Below are 14,810 nucleotides of genomic sequence, written 5' to 3'. Positions count from 1 at the left end.
CAAGAATTGAAAACTGAAAGGGAAGCAAGGAAGAGAACACAAAGGGAAGAACAGCTGGATATGGAAAATCTAGGCCAACGAGCAGAGTCTACAGAAACAAGCATAATCAATAGACTACAAGAGATAGAAGAAAGAATCTCAGATTCTGAGGACACCATAGAGAAAATAAATGCACTGATCAAAGAAAACAGCAAAGCCAACAAATTCTCATCACAAAACATTCAAGAAATATGGGACACAATAAAAAGACCAAACCTAAGAATAATAGGAATAGAAGAAGGAGAAGAATCACAGCTCAAAGGCCCAGAAAATATTTTTAACAAAATTATGGAAGAAAACTTTCCCAACATAAAGAAAGATATCCCCTTGAATATTCAAGAAGCATACAGAACACCAAACAGACTGGATCAAAGAAAAACTTCCCCTCGCCATATAATAATCAAAACACAAAATAGACAGGTTAAAGAAAGAATATTAAGAGCTGCAAAGGAAAAAGGCCAAGTAACCTATAAAGGTAAACCGATCAGAATTACACCTGACTTCTCACCCCTCAGACGGGTCTTCAGGAAAAGAACCAGGTTCCCTGTTTGCCAGGGACCTCGCCAACCAAAGGCCTACCTCTTTGATTTAATTGTCCTGGGGCGATCTGCTCTCAGTGTTGCGCTGGTCCCTGCCGCCTGCATTGCCTGCCACTGTGTCAGTACCTGCCCGTCCTGCCCGCGCCAGCTGCGTCGCCCACCGTGCGCTGGTTCCGCCCGCCGCCCGATGCTGAACATTTCTTAAAGTGTTTTCCAGACATTTGTGTTTCATCTTTTGTAAATTATCTGTTTAGATCTGTATCTCATTTTTAATTGGGTTATTTGTTTTCTTGATGTTCGGTTTGCTTAGTTCTTTACATATTTAAATATAAAACATCTATCTGATGTGTGATTGGTTAAGTCATTTTCTCATAATGTGGCCTGATATAATTTGAGTGATAGTATCATCTATTATACAGAAGCATTTTAACTTCACATGGTCCTATTTATTAATAATTTTAGTGTCTGTGTTATTGGTGTTCAGTTCGGAAAGTCTTTTCCTATGACAATGGGTAAAAGATTACTCCCCACTTTCTCTTCAGTCAGATTCAGTGTATATGGCCTTATGCTGAGATCTTTCATCCATTTGGAGATGGGTTTTGTGTAGGGTAATAAATATGGGTATATTTGCATTCCTCTACACTTAGTAATCTAGACTGATCCCTACCATTTGTTGATGATGCTGTCTTTTTTCTAGTGTGTATTTCTAGCTTCTTTATAAAAAATCAGGTATGCCTAGGTGTGTGGACTTATATCTAGGTCTATTCCATTGATCAACATGACTATTTAATTCCAGTGTCATTTTATCAGTTTATCAGTCTATTTATTTTCTCAAAGAACCAACTCTTGATTGCATTGATTCTTTGTAATTTTTATTTATGTTTTACTTATTTCAGCTCAGAGTTTGATATTTCTTTCTGTCTACTCCCTTTTGACTGTTAATTCCTCTTCTTGTTCTAAAGATTTCACATGTGTAGTTAAGTTACTAATATGAGATCTCTCCAAACGTTTTATGTAGGTACGTAGTGCTATAAACTTGCCTCTTGTAACTGCCTTTATTGTGTCCCAGAAGTTTGGGTATATTGTGTTTTCATTGTCATTCAATTCTAAAGTTTTTAATTTTCTTCTTAGTTTCTGTCTTCACCCATTTTTCATTCAGTATTGAGTTGTCCAGTTTTCATGAGTTTGTAAGCTTTCTGTTGCCTCTGTTGTCTTTTATATCCAGCTGTGATCTGTGGTGTGTAGAGAGGATGCAGGGTGTTATTTCAGTCTTATTGGACTTGTTGAGACTTGCTTTGTGTCTTAGTATGTGGTCAATTAAAAGTATCAGCTCATGACATAACTGACATCAGCCTTTTCTTCTTGTAGAAACAAACCTTGTGGGCCAAGGTCACAACACAAAGGGCATTTCTCAAGGCACTGGGTAAAACAAACTACTTGGTCTTTAGAATTCACACATAGGTTTCCATTAGGTATTAAATGGGACCCTTTTTCCTGAACATCTTTTCAGAAGAAAAAGAAGCATGCGTTCTGAAAGGGAAACTTTGGCCTTTTGTGACCAGGACCCTTGGATTTAATTGTCTGTGAAGGCCGTGATAATTTGGCTTTGCTGTTGTCCATACCATAGCTTCCAAAAATATATCAGAGAATGGACAGAAGTATGTATTCTGATATGTTTTGATCCTTCTTTGGATAGGAAATTGGTTTTTTTAAAAATACAGGGATGCATATGAATGTAGATAGAATAAATTGGCAATAAAATTATATTCACATGTTACAGAGTTCAAAACATTCATGAATTTATGTAACATGATTTCGATGATGTCTGGTTAAATAACTCAAGTTGTATGAAAGATGGCCTAAAATCTGTCTTTGGAAGTTCTTCTGTAGGCCTCAATTCTGAACAATGGTTTATGAGACCCTGTTTATTATATAGAAAATAAAAGTTACTAAAGAAATAAAGAGTAATAATAAAAAAATCAAAGGTACCTATTATGATAAATTATTCTATGATACACAGAATTTTTTATAAAACATGATAAATAAAACCCAGAGGACAAATTGGCTACCACATCCTACATTTAATTTAGAAAAGCGAAGAGGCCATGCTAATAGAGACAACAGAAATATGTAAAGGCATTTAGGCAGGGAAATAATAGATATTGGACATGAGAGGGAAGATTACAGAGTACTAAAGGCACACTTAAATATCAACCTAGAGTTTCAGCTGGAGCGGGGAAGGTAGTTATAGAAAAAGCTAATAAACGTGTACATAGAACAGCTGCTTTGAGCCGAAGCCGTGATGACTCAGCCTTTCGGGATCAGGGGTGGCTGAATCGGGCAGAAACTCCAGAAGAAACCGAAGACAATAAACACAGACCTGGGAACATCTTGAGCGGAATTAAAAGCTGAGAGCGAATTCATTCTCCAAGACTGAGACACCATAGGGCGTAAGGACAGAAATGTCTGTAGAAAAGACTGAAAAGATTGAGGAAGAATTTCCCTGTGTTTCAGAGCAGATTAAAGATATTCAATGATGAAGAAGGACTGGAAATGAAGGATTTTACTGACAGAATGCAACCTACATAAGAGCCACAGCTCTGTGGATTGACAGCTCACTAGCAGCCTGGGTAATAAGCTTCCTTGAGTCCCCGAGGTGCTTCTGCTACTTTCCTTATGTATCAAATTATTTGAGAGTACAACTCTCATTTCTGGGTCAGTTTTTCCTTTGTCTTCATCTATTTGCTTTGGATATTGTTGTCCATTTATTTAGAGGGTTTTTTTTTTCAGGAATGATCCTTAGATTCAAATATAGATCTTAAATGACTTTTGTTAAATTTACCTCTAAATATGCCACAGTTCTCAATTTATTTTGCTAAACTCCTTACTCTATAGGATTATTCATGGCATCTTAATCTAGGTGTTCTCAGGTGATTCTATCCTTAGCTCCAGTTTATGCTATGTGTGAGTGAGCCCCTTCCTTTCACACATTATATTTGGTCGCCTCTTTGCTTAGCTGAGGATAGACACTGAGTTCTTCTACATCTGGGTTTTATTTTGTTGGTACATATAAAGCACAATTTGACAACCTATTAGAGTCTTGTAATGTTTTCTCCTTAACACCATACATGTTTGATCCCTACTATCTTGTGTTACCTGAAATTATATAAAGCCAAGATAATTTTATTATTTTTGTGTTTTGTTTTGGCTTGTCTCCTAGAAATAATCTATTACTAGTATTGTAATTAGATATTGATTCCCATGTTAATATTGTCTGATATTTATGACTCCCTATCCACAAGGAGCTTAAATGTTCATTAACTCAAAAAGTTTCCAAGGGCTTCAAGAAAATGGTTTTTTCATTAACCTGCAGCAACCCTACACAGCCACCCAATGGTTACTCATAGGTTCACTTAACCACTGCATCCTTCAGGTCTTAGATATAGAAAAGAGAACAAAAACACGCAACTGGATGTTGGACCTTGTGAACATCAGCTCCCCATTTACCTGCCCCTCTGTCCCCATCAACCCCCAGTCTCCTCTCTAGTTTCTTTGACTATCTGAAATTCCTAATGCAAGCAAAATTAGATAACATTTTCCATTTTGTACATTCCTCATATTGGAAGAATTAAGTAGCATTTTTCTTTATGAATGTAACTGGGGCTGCATTGCACCCTTAAGCTGGGTTCCCATTGGTGCAAATGGCAGGATTCCCCTTCCTGTTAAGATTGTGTATATACAGTAACCTTTACACTATATGTATACTCTCTGTCATTGCACACATAGAACACATCTTTACAGGCTTATCCACCAGTGCACACCTCAGCTGTTAGCTACGATTTGAATACAGTAAGCAATGTTCTAGTGAAAATAGGCTGAAAATAGCCCTAAGAGGCCTATTTCTAACCTCATGAAGGCGGCAGTAGGAGAAATTCTTTGCTTTATTTATTTTTAGTTTTTATTTATATGTATGTATATCAGCATATAACATGCATATGTGTGCCCATGAAGACCAGAAGAGGATGTTATAAACCCTTAGAGCTAGAACTATAGGCAGTTGTGGGTCACCAGACTTGGGTGCTAGGAATAAAACTTAGGTCCCAAGAAGAGCAGCAAGTGTTCTTACCCATTGAGGCATCTCTCCAATTCCTGAAATTCCTGTTTTATCATTAAAAAGTAGGAAGATTTTAGGGGAGCAGGGACAGAATCTCTCTAGTCCAGGTTCAACCTCTGGTTTATGTGATCCATTTTGTAAGGGAAGTAGGGAGTTTGCTATCTCAGCCTATCAATAGGTGTCTAAATCAGGGACATTATCTAGATATTTTGAAGAGTTATGTTTCCCTCTAATAGCACATTTCCTAAGAACTTAAGTGATAAATAATCTCAAAGAAAAGTTGCTTAGGCCTTTACTAGCTATGGACATACTACAACTGCACACGTACTAATTACGTGATGTGTGACATGAAGGACCCTCCTATCAGAGTGCTGTTACATACAGACCGGAAGAAGAAAAATGATCTTTGGGATAAACTGAGTATGACCTATAGTTTCTCTTTATCATTTTCAAGGCTAATATAGCATTTCATTAGAATTATGAAAATAATTGACAAAATTAGCCTGAATGGTGGAAAAATACTAACTACTTTTTAAATAATTCCTTGTGCTAATTCATACTTGGAAGATTATTTGTGAATTACACAGTTACTTAGTAAACCAAAGCTGATTTCAAAGATAGTGTCAGAAAGGGTTTTTTTTAAAACTATGTCATGGAGAAAAACTCTTCATGTATCTGAAAACAGATTACTTAGTATTTGAATTTAATGATAATGTGTTTAGTATTTCCTGATATAATATGATCACATTATTATAAAGGAAGTTATGTGGGTCTGAGTAATTTCTTGTTAATTATATATTTAAAAATAACTAAATGAGATGTCCTGTGATAGTAAGAATCTAATTATTTTGTTCCATTACAGTCTCATTAAAATTCCTTGTGTTTGTATGTTTGCAATATCTTTCACACAGATCTGCAATTACCAACTGTACTAATTAATTATATTTTCACCATAATTAAGTTAAAACATATCATATTTGACCCATAAAAATAGAATTCTAAAAAATATCAGTAAAAAAAAGTACTGATAACAAAAAATAATCAAAATGCTTGTAATTTCTTAATATGTTTATATTTACTTTGCTGTTATTAATTTCCACTTTATCGATATAATTACATTGAGCTTTAGTTTCTAAGAAACCATCATGATAAGATTCTTTGATCTGGGCCTATCGGCTACATAGGCACGTCATATTACACTGTTAGAATATCTACAATGATAAAGCTCTTGTAGCAGTATGTAGGCTTGTGGATGTCAATGTTAGCAGACAAAAGGCATTGCACAGTTAGCACCATCTCTCTTACATGTTAGAATACAAAATTAAATTTCATGTTCTGCATCTTGATTTAGTTTGTTTTATTTGCATGGGAGATTTTCACTGAATATATTATCTAATGAAACAATTTATATTGAGAGCAAAATTTTTTGAAAATAATCTAAGGAAGATGCAAATAATGCACAAATAAAATAACCACATATGATAATCAATTTATTGCCCAGAATAGTAAAGATTTGTTTGAATAGACATTTTTAAAGTTTATACTGATATATATTGACATATATATATGATATGTATGTGTTTATGTGTATTATATATAACTTTATGCTTAAAATAGTAAAATTATATCTCAAGTCTAACTCTACATATAGTATGGCATATGTATTTAGAGAATGAGGAATAATTCTCTAAATATATATAATATTTAAGTAATGAGATGGGGACTCTGTAACAACACCACAACCTTATTCCTCATAACCAAAGAAATTCCAGAAGATGGTATTTATCCATGTATTATATATCTTCTCTCCTGAACACATGGTGAAGTTCATAAGCAGAGAATAATCACAAAGAAATGTGTATGTATGTCTGTCTGTCTCTCATTATACCTGCCTTCTGCAGAATTGAAATAAGGAGCTATGTATGGAAGTATATGAACAGATATTAGTGAGTAGAAAAGCCATAAACACAAAATGTGTGATATCAATGAATTAAGATTAGAGCCATAGCCATTTCTAATTTTTTTAAAAAGTTAGGGAAAGAGCATTTAGTGAGGATGATGGCACATGTCTATCATCTCAGCACAATGGAAGCTGTAGCTTGTGAGTGATTTCAGTTACTGTACTAAACTGCAGACAGAATGGGAACTGATGTTGGTAATGTTTGGGGGCTATAGCTTTGCTTTTTATCATTATGACACCCTGGAAATTATGCTTCTCAACTGGGATTTTACAAATTGGGTTTTCCTACAGCATCAACTTCTTCCCCAATCAAGTTTTAAGAAATGTTTTCCCATGTTATTCACATGTTATGGAAATATTGCCTTTAAAATATCATAATTATTAAGTGAGCTTCATGTCCAAGGATCATGTTTAAAGATAAAGTGTGTCTAATAACTTTGATATTTAGGTGAGAAATTTTCAGGAAATGGATTCATTTTTAAACCTTGGTTTTTTCATTTGTAAAATATGAATGGTTATGCTAACTCCTAGATCTATTTTAGATATAAATATGAGAATAAATATAACACACCTATTCTGATATTTAGTAAGATTCTCAGACTGGTTGCTGAAACTGCTGTCAGCATGATTAAGAAACAAGGAAGGATTTATTTTGACTCATGATTTCAAAGTATTTAGTCCTTAATTCATTGGCCCCATGTGATTGCCAAATCCTCATGGTAGTGCAAGCACATACCCCCCAAAAAGCTCCTAATATCACAGTGAACTAAATGAAAGATAGCAGGATAGGAAATCATTTTTCAAGTATACATTCCCAAGGCCATTGTCTACCAGATAGACCCACCATCTGAAGCTCCCATAGCCTCCTTAAATTATGCCAGAAGTTGGGAACGAAGATTTTAAAACATGAGGCTGTAGGAGATACTTCATATTTGCACCATCACAAAATGTGTGATACGATTCCAGGTCGAATTCGAGAATAGAAATAGTTTCAAGACACATCTTAACCGGAATATGGGACTCATGAGCACAAATTCAGAAAGTAGAAGTCTTTCAAACTCGAGTATAAGGAAGAAAACAGAGGCATCCAAGCATATATATAATAGCAAAAATAAACAGTGATTGTAAATTAGGTAGGAAAAATGATAAATTTTCAAGATCTGGTTCCCCATGTGGGGAGTCTGGATCTGTGTGTTTGATGGAAGGCACTGAGGGTTATGGACAGCTTTAATGAGAATACATCCTCTCTCACTTTTGAACTCTCCTTCCTGCTCCCTCTCTGGGTTTGGTTTGTTTTTAATTTTGACACGGGGTCTCACTCTGCATTTCAGAATGTACTGGAACTCACAGTGCAGCACAGAGTGGCCTCTTAAATTATAATGGTTCTCTTTCTTTAAACATAGTATTGCTGAGATTGTGAGTGTGAGCCACCGCCCCCGGCTAAGAGTGTATATAGTTTAAAGACTGTTTTAATAGGGTGGGATCAGAGAGTCAGATCAGTGTCCAGTACAGAAAAAGTGGCTGCAGAGGATGGAAGAAAATCAGAGTATGAGCTGTCTAGAGAAGTCGTGACTATTATTGTAGTTTAGTGTAGGTTGTAGATTATTAGTGGATAGAGGGATTAGTGAGTATTCTCAGTGATACTATACCCTTTGTAATGGTGCAGCCATTTAGCTATAGTCCAGATGCACCCAAGCAAAGAGAAACCAGCATCCTGAATTTAGATTAGCATAATTAAAAGTGAAACAGCTGTGGCAGAAAATAAAAATAGTCACAGAGAATGGGTATTTCGGGAGGCAGACATGACGTGGAATGAAAGGAAAGATGGCTGTGGCAATATGCTAACTTTTCCCTCATAAGAATCATTTCACCAAAGCCTAATTGCAACACACTTCATTGATAAGGATTGAGTCGTTCACAGAAAGAAATACCCTGGCACATTTTAACACAGTGTGTGGAACCAAGACACTTTTTCTTTACCAAGTCATTAATTGTAAAAGTCGGTTTATCTCTGCTGGTGTTTTTTAGCCTTCATCCAGGTAGATCAATTATTTCATTGCAGGGTTTGCCTGCAAGTCGGGTGAGGTATCGAGTGGATGATGTGCAGTTTCCGTACCCTGCCAGCATTTTTGATGTAGAAGAAGATTCTGGAAGAGTTATAACTCGTGTCAATCTTAATGAAGAGCCTACAACCATTTTTAAGGTCAGTGTGACATTTTCTTTGTGACAGCTCTTTGACATTTAGCACTGAGGGTTTGGCTTAACAGTTGTCAATATGATTTTCTTTCTATTTTTCAAATCTTTAATTTTCAAAAATCCTTTCTCACTGAAATTTGGAAGTTGTATTTTAAAATAAAAGAATTACTTTATATTTTATATATTTGACATAAGTAGATGCTACTACTTGATCTCATCATGAGTATCTATGCTTTACAATAATCATGATATTCAATCTGTACTCAACTATATACTGTCCATACCATTTCACTTTTGTTGAAAAGTAAAGCGGTTATCTTAATGACTATATGGTGTTGCGCTGTGCAAGTAAACCATTACATTTTTCTTTGTGCTTCTAATGCTACAATAGTAGATCATTAGGTTGTTACTGTGTTTTTATAGCAAGTGCCTCTACTGTTCTGAAACAACTGTGTGAATGTCATTGTACACCTGCTTGCAAGCATTAAAGTGACTACAAGTATAACTGCAGAAGTGAAATCTTATCTTGACAGACAATGCTTCTAGAATTTTTGAGAAAAAAATTCATTAACCTAAACTGAGTTGCTTTTTATTAATAACCTATAATTTTCTCAAGAATATACATCTCTGTGAAAATGTTAGGCATACCTTTATGTAAATATTAGAGCACTTCTTTGTGTATTATGGTTGCAAAGAGAAAGTATTACATACTACTGCAATAAAAATCCATAGATATTTCCTCATAAGTCAGTTTATTTGTTTGAATAATTACCACTGTGTACTTCATGGTCTTGATTTTCAATGTACTAGTTGTTTTAAGACATTACTTAATGAAGTATTAACTATAAACGTCATCTATTTTATTCTCTAGAGGAATTCATTCCTACTCTTTAAATTCAGGGGAAATTAATTTTTTATAAGTACTCTAATTGTCTTTTTGCTGTTGATACAATTGGATTTAACACCTTTTATATAAGTATGTTGATGCTATAAACGTAGATTTTTCTCCTTATCGGCAGCATTTACTGTAGATATCCGTTTAGAATTACATAAATAGAGCACCATCCATATACTCTGCAAGAAGCTTGTTTGTTTTCTAAATAGAATTAATTGATTTTTTTTCTTCTAGCAATGACATTACATAGCTGAATGCTTTTGAAGATTAAGTGAGAATGTGGCATATTCTAACACAGTATTTCTTTCCTTGAAGGGAGTAGGAAAATGTTTACTTCTTCCCACAGCTGGAACCAGAAACAAAATCTTTGATGCCGTCTGTGTTGACATTTTCTCCTATTTATAATCTGTATGTGGATCCTGTCCCCTTTTTAGCTGGTGGTTGTGGCTTTTGATGATGGCGAGCCTGTGATGTCCAGCAGTGCCACCGTGAGAATTCTCGTCTTACATCCTGGAGAGATCCCCCGCTTCACCCAGGAGGAGTATAGGTATGCATTTCTATCAGGTTTCAGAACACTGAGCTTCTAGTATGCTTTAAAGGCACTCTCGAAATCGATCTGAGTTTAACCAGTGATGTTGACTTTCAACTCCAGCTTCATATTAACATTAGAATGTAATCTTTGAAGACATACCACTGGCAAGCGTTTAGTGTGAAGCACTTTAGGGATGCTTCGGTGAATAACTGATCCTTTATAAATAATAAAAGAATTCTGAAATATAATCATATAGTTCTAAGTCATTCAGGAACCCAGTGGTGATAAACAGATTTTTAGTTCTCATTGTCGCCAGTACAATGTGACCTCCACCTCTGATGTATGATCTACAGCAACACTTTCTAAGGCATGTGATATGAATCTTCATACTATGTTATGTATTATAACAAGGGCATTTTCAACTCATCAAGTGACAAGAAAATAATTCAGACTGACCAATGAAGTGAGACAGTCTAGGGAAAGTTGGCGAATGTTAGAAAATGGCCTGCGGGTCAGAACCCTCTTGCATGTGCTCTGACAATGACACCAAACGATTGGCTGGGTTTTATTTCCTAAGTTGCAAATTTCATTAATAGAATCTCATTCAGCTAGTATCTATATTAAGACACTGTATGAAATTCTATATTATTCATTAAGCAAAATATTTTCATTTTCTAAAACAGTGGCATTCAACAGGACACTTGGAAACGAAAGCTAAATGAACCTGTCCTACAATTCATTTTGTTATGGCCATGGTGGCCTGCCAGCCAAGATCCTCTGGGGCACTAGCATCATGGGGATAGATTCCCACCCAGTCTTTCCTAGAGAGGCCTCTTGTTATGTCTGTCAGCTCTTTGCAAACTCTCATCATGTGCTCACAAACATGTATATGCACATACATGATGTGACACGCATGTGTGTGTGTATACATATGGTTTTTAATTCTGTTGCCATCCCAAATCTTGACTCTTCTTGAGCCTTAATCAGTATCATCTTCTCATTTCTAGTTTGTCTCAAGAAAGACTGGATTGCTCAGTGCCCTGGAACCCAAAGTAGCCTCCATCATCCCTCGTTTGTCCTGATAGTGATGCCAGTTCATAGATGTGGACATCTGCCCTTATTTTGGTGAATAATCTCTACATTCCCTCCAAGATAGCTGAAGGGTGGTAAACATCCACAGCACAAATATGCAATCATGAACCAATATACAATACAGAAATTTTAATTTAAAAATATTCCCAATAAAGTAATTACTGCAAGAGGCTCACAGCCCTGGAGTAAAAACAAAGTGTACCTGTTGGTAACACAGTACACCATGAAAACGTAATCCACCGGAGACAGTAGCGCCACTGTGCTGGGGAAAGAAGGTATATAGATATGCAATCATGCCTGAACACCCACCTTCTACTGAGCTGAGTTGAAGATTTGGCATAGGGTTATCCATAACAATACTGATAAATGGCCCACATCTGTCAGTCCGTGTCAATATCAGTGTAACAGGGATGATGGAGTCTCCACTGGGTTCCAAAGAATTTAATTCATTTAGTCTCTTCTGAGACAAATTGGAATTGGAAGAAGCTACTATTTGAGGCTCAAGAGCCAAAGATATTTCTGATGACCATGGAATTGTCCTGCTTTTAAATTTGGACCTTAATGCATTATAATTTCAAATAAGTTCTTAAGAGTTTGAAGTTACAGCAGGAGCCAAGATACTGGTGAGTGGAATAAATGAGGACATATCTTGGGAACATCTGCCACCACAAGAAAATTTTATCTTTACAATACTGTAGCTCAGAATGAACTTCTGTGACGTCACTCCTGGACAGTCCTCCAAAGCAAGCACACAAACTATACTAAGTTCTAAATGAAACAAATAAAACCCGTAGTGAATGTGGCTGTGAGGCCATTCCGCCATCATGCCCATCGTTGCTGTCCCTCTTGCTTGGCGGTTCTGAAATTCTTTTTCTCTGGTTTGCAATGGCCTCAGTTTTCTGCCATTGGAAAGATTTCCCTGATAAATTTCACTCAGTGTTTCAAGCACCAAGGTGACAGATTCACAAGGCAGTTTTTGATACTTTTATGTCAACTTGATACAGGTTATAACCATATGGGAAGAAGGAAACTCAAGTGAGTAAATGTTCTCCGTGCTGTAAGAAAGCCCATAGCACATTTTCTTAATTAGTGATTGATGTAGGAGGGCCTAGTCCTTTGAAGGTGGTGCTATCCCTGAGCTTGTGGTCCTAAGAACTACAAGAAAGAAGACTGAGCAAGGTATGAGGGAGTAAACCAGTAAGCAGCACTCCTGCATGGCCCCTGCATCAGCTCTTGCCTCTAGGTTACTGCCCCTCTTGAATTCTTGCTCTGATTTCCCCCTGTGATGGTCTATGTTGGGAACTGTAAGCTTCAATAAACCCTCCCTCTTAGGGTCATTTATGGTCTTGATGTTTCAACACTATAGTGATATTTTATTTATGGTTTAATACATAAATCTTTTCTGAGTATCATATGGGCAAAATTAGCCATTAGAGGTCAGACAGTAGTGACACACACCTGTAATCTTAGGATTTGTGAGAACAGAGGCAGATGAATCTCTGTGCATTCAAGGCCACCCTGGGCTACACAAGATCAATGCAGAATCAAATGCAGGTGGTGATGACATATAACTTTAATCCCAGTACTAGGGAGTCACACACCTCTAATCCCAGCAGTAGAGGGAATATAGAATGGGAGGAGAGGGAGGCTCGGTCTGCTTAGTCTTCATAGACTGCTTAGTCCTCTTGGTCTGTGGTCACCCAGCCTTGGTAGATGTAAGACTTCTCTAGTGGCTTGGCTGCTTTGCTTTTCTGGTCTTCAGGTTGAACCCCAATTTCTGTCTCTGGGTTTTTATTATTCATGCTACACGTCACAGCAATCACAAATGAAATTTCTACTTCTCCTGACTATTTACCTTAATTCCAGTCCTTCCTTGGAAACTCTAGGAGGAAAACAAACAATCAGCACAGCTGGCCGTGGAGCAAACAGTATCTCTCCTTGTGAGCTCTGCACAGCCTGTCCTTTCTCTGTGCCCCCGCTTCCCCATCAGTAACAGGTGTGCCTCAGAGTCTCAGACAGTCATGCTGATCTTTGTCTCCTTTGGGTAAAACCTTGAGTCTTTGAGGCCAAGGTCATGCTGAGAATCTGGACATTACTCATTTGGCTTTCTTTTCTATGTGTTCTTGTTCAGTACTAACTTTCAAAATCATAAATGTTTTGCTCAATAAATAATTTAGCATTTCACACTGTGCCTGAATATAAATACCAACTACAAATGAATTCTATTAATAATATTATTAACTTAGAGAACAAAAAAAATTGCCAATTATCTGGTGCTCCGAACAAAAGCCATCACAAGGTCTTTAGGAGGGCTCTGACCTTGAAGAACTTGCTAACTGCTACAGTACCCCTTTGATTGTCTCATTCTTACTTTCTTTTGAATCAAAAAAGGGGGGATTTAGAAATCTTGTAACTTATTGTCTATGGATAGACTCCTACATGAGAGTCAGTGTTGCTGTTGAAATGGATTCAATGGAATTTGGTACTGAAAAAGAAGACCTTACTTTCTGCTAGATACCCAGGAACATTGGAAAGAAAAAAAAAAACAGTGATAGCAGATATGGTGGTTGATGCCAATATCTGAATTTAAATGTTTATACAATGATGTAGGAAAAACCTTAAAGCAGTAGGCATCTCCCCAGCAATCTCTCCAGCTTTGCTGATTTGGGGGACACTATGACAGTGTTTCTGGTCTCCCTAAGTCCTTTCTACTTTCTCATGAGCATACAGCTAAACTGTTTCCCAAGTCCACTTGCTATTGGGAGTCACACAACAGGGCTTATACTCTTGGAAATAAAATGTGGTACTGAATAGTATTTACCATGTTTTGGCCTGATTGAACCATTGCCCCCAGGAATACCTGAAATACAGAGTCCACCCAGCACAACCCTGTCAGCCAACTGTTGACAAAGGTAGAAACACAAGACAAGAAATTTATAGTCCTATCTCATACTAGGTACTGCCGTTTCAAATGATATAATTTAACCTTATATTGATTTGAAAGAACTTATCACACAATTTATTAATCATACTGAAAGTCATTCTCATTCATGCTGCAGCATTTTCTCAGGTTTCTTGTTCCTTTGCAAAGCATCGTCTATAAGGATGATTCATGTCATTATATTTTCAGTCGCTGGCTGTGGCATTGTTCTTATGCTACTGCAGACTACCTGAAAAGCCATCCCCACTGCTTTCTAATACAGAACCATGAGGTATAAGGTGCCTACTGCCTTTGCTCTCTTGCTTTTAAATCCATTTGCTGCCTTGGTAGTTTGTGTATCACTCACAGAGGGTAAAGAGGCATCCATCTATGACTGTATAGAAGATGCTTTCTGTTGGTGTCACTCCTGGTAGTAGAAAACATAAATCCTTCTAGGATCAAATTTTGCAAAGATACAAAACAGTAATGTATCCATTCTGCCCCTGTGGTGTGGACTCACAGT

General features: G+C 36.6%; 1 protein-coding gene across 1 annotated transcript in view; it reads left to right on the top strand.

The window, feature by feature from the left end:
- The window catches only part of Pcdh15 (protocadherin related 15), an 864,688-nt gene that overhangs the window by 739,536 nt on the left and 110,342 nt on the right, over window positions 1-14,810 (top strand). Inside the window, exons 24-25 of the mRNA XM_050142799.1 lie at window positions 8,715-8,855; window positions 10,178-10,290. Coding sequence (XP_049998756.1) covers window positions 8,715-8,855; window positions 10,178-10,290 — 254 coding nt within the window. The remainder of the gene's footprint in view (window positions 1-8,714; window positions 8,856-10,177; window positions 10,291-14,810) is intronic.

This window comes from Alexandromys fortis, unplaced genomic scaffold, assembly GCF_014885135.2.
Source record: "Alexandromys fortis isolate MF-2015 unplaced genomic scaffold, M_Fortis_MF-2015_v1.1 scaffold_9, whole genome shotgun sequence".
NCBI lineage: Eukaryota > Metazoa > Chordata > Mammalia > Rodentia > Cricetidae > Alexandromys > Alexandromys fortis.
This window is presented reverse-complemented; position numbering and strand designations above follow the sequence as displayed.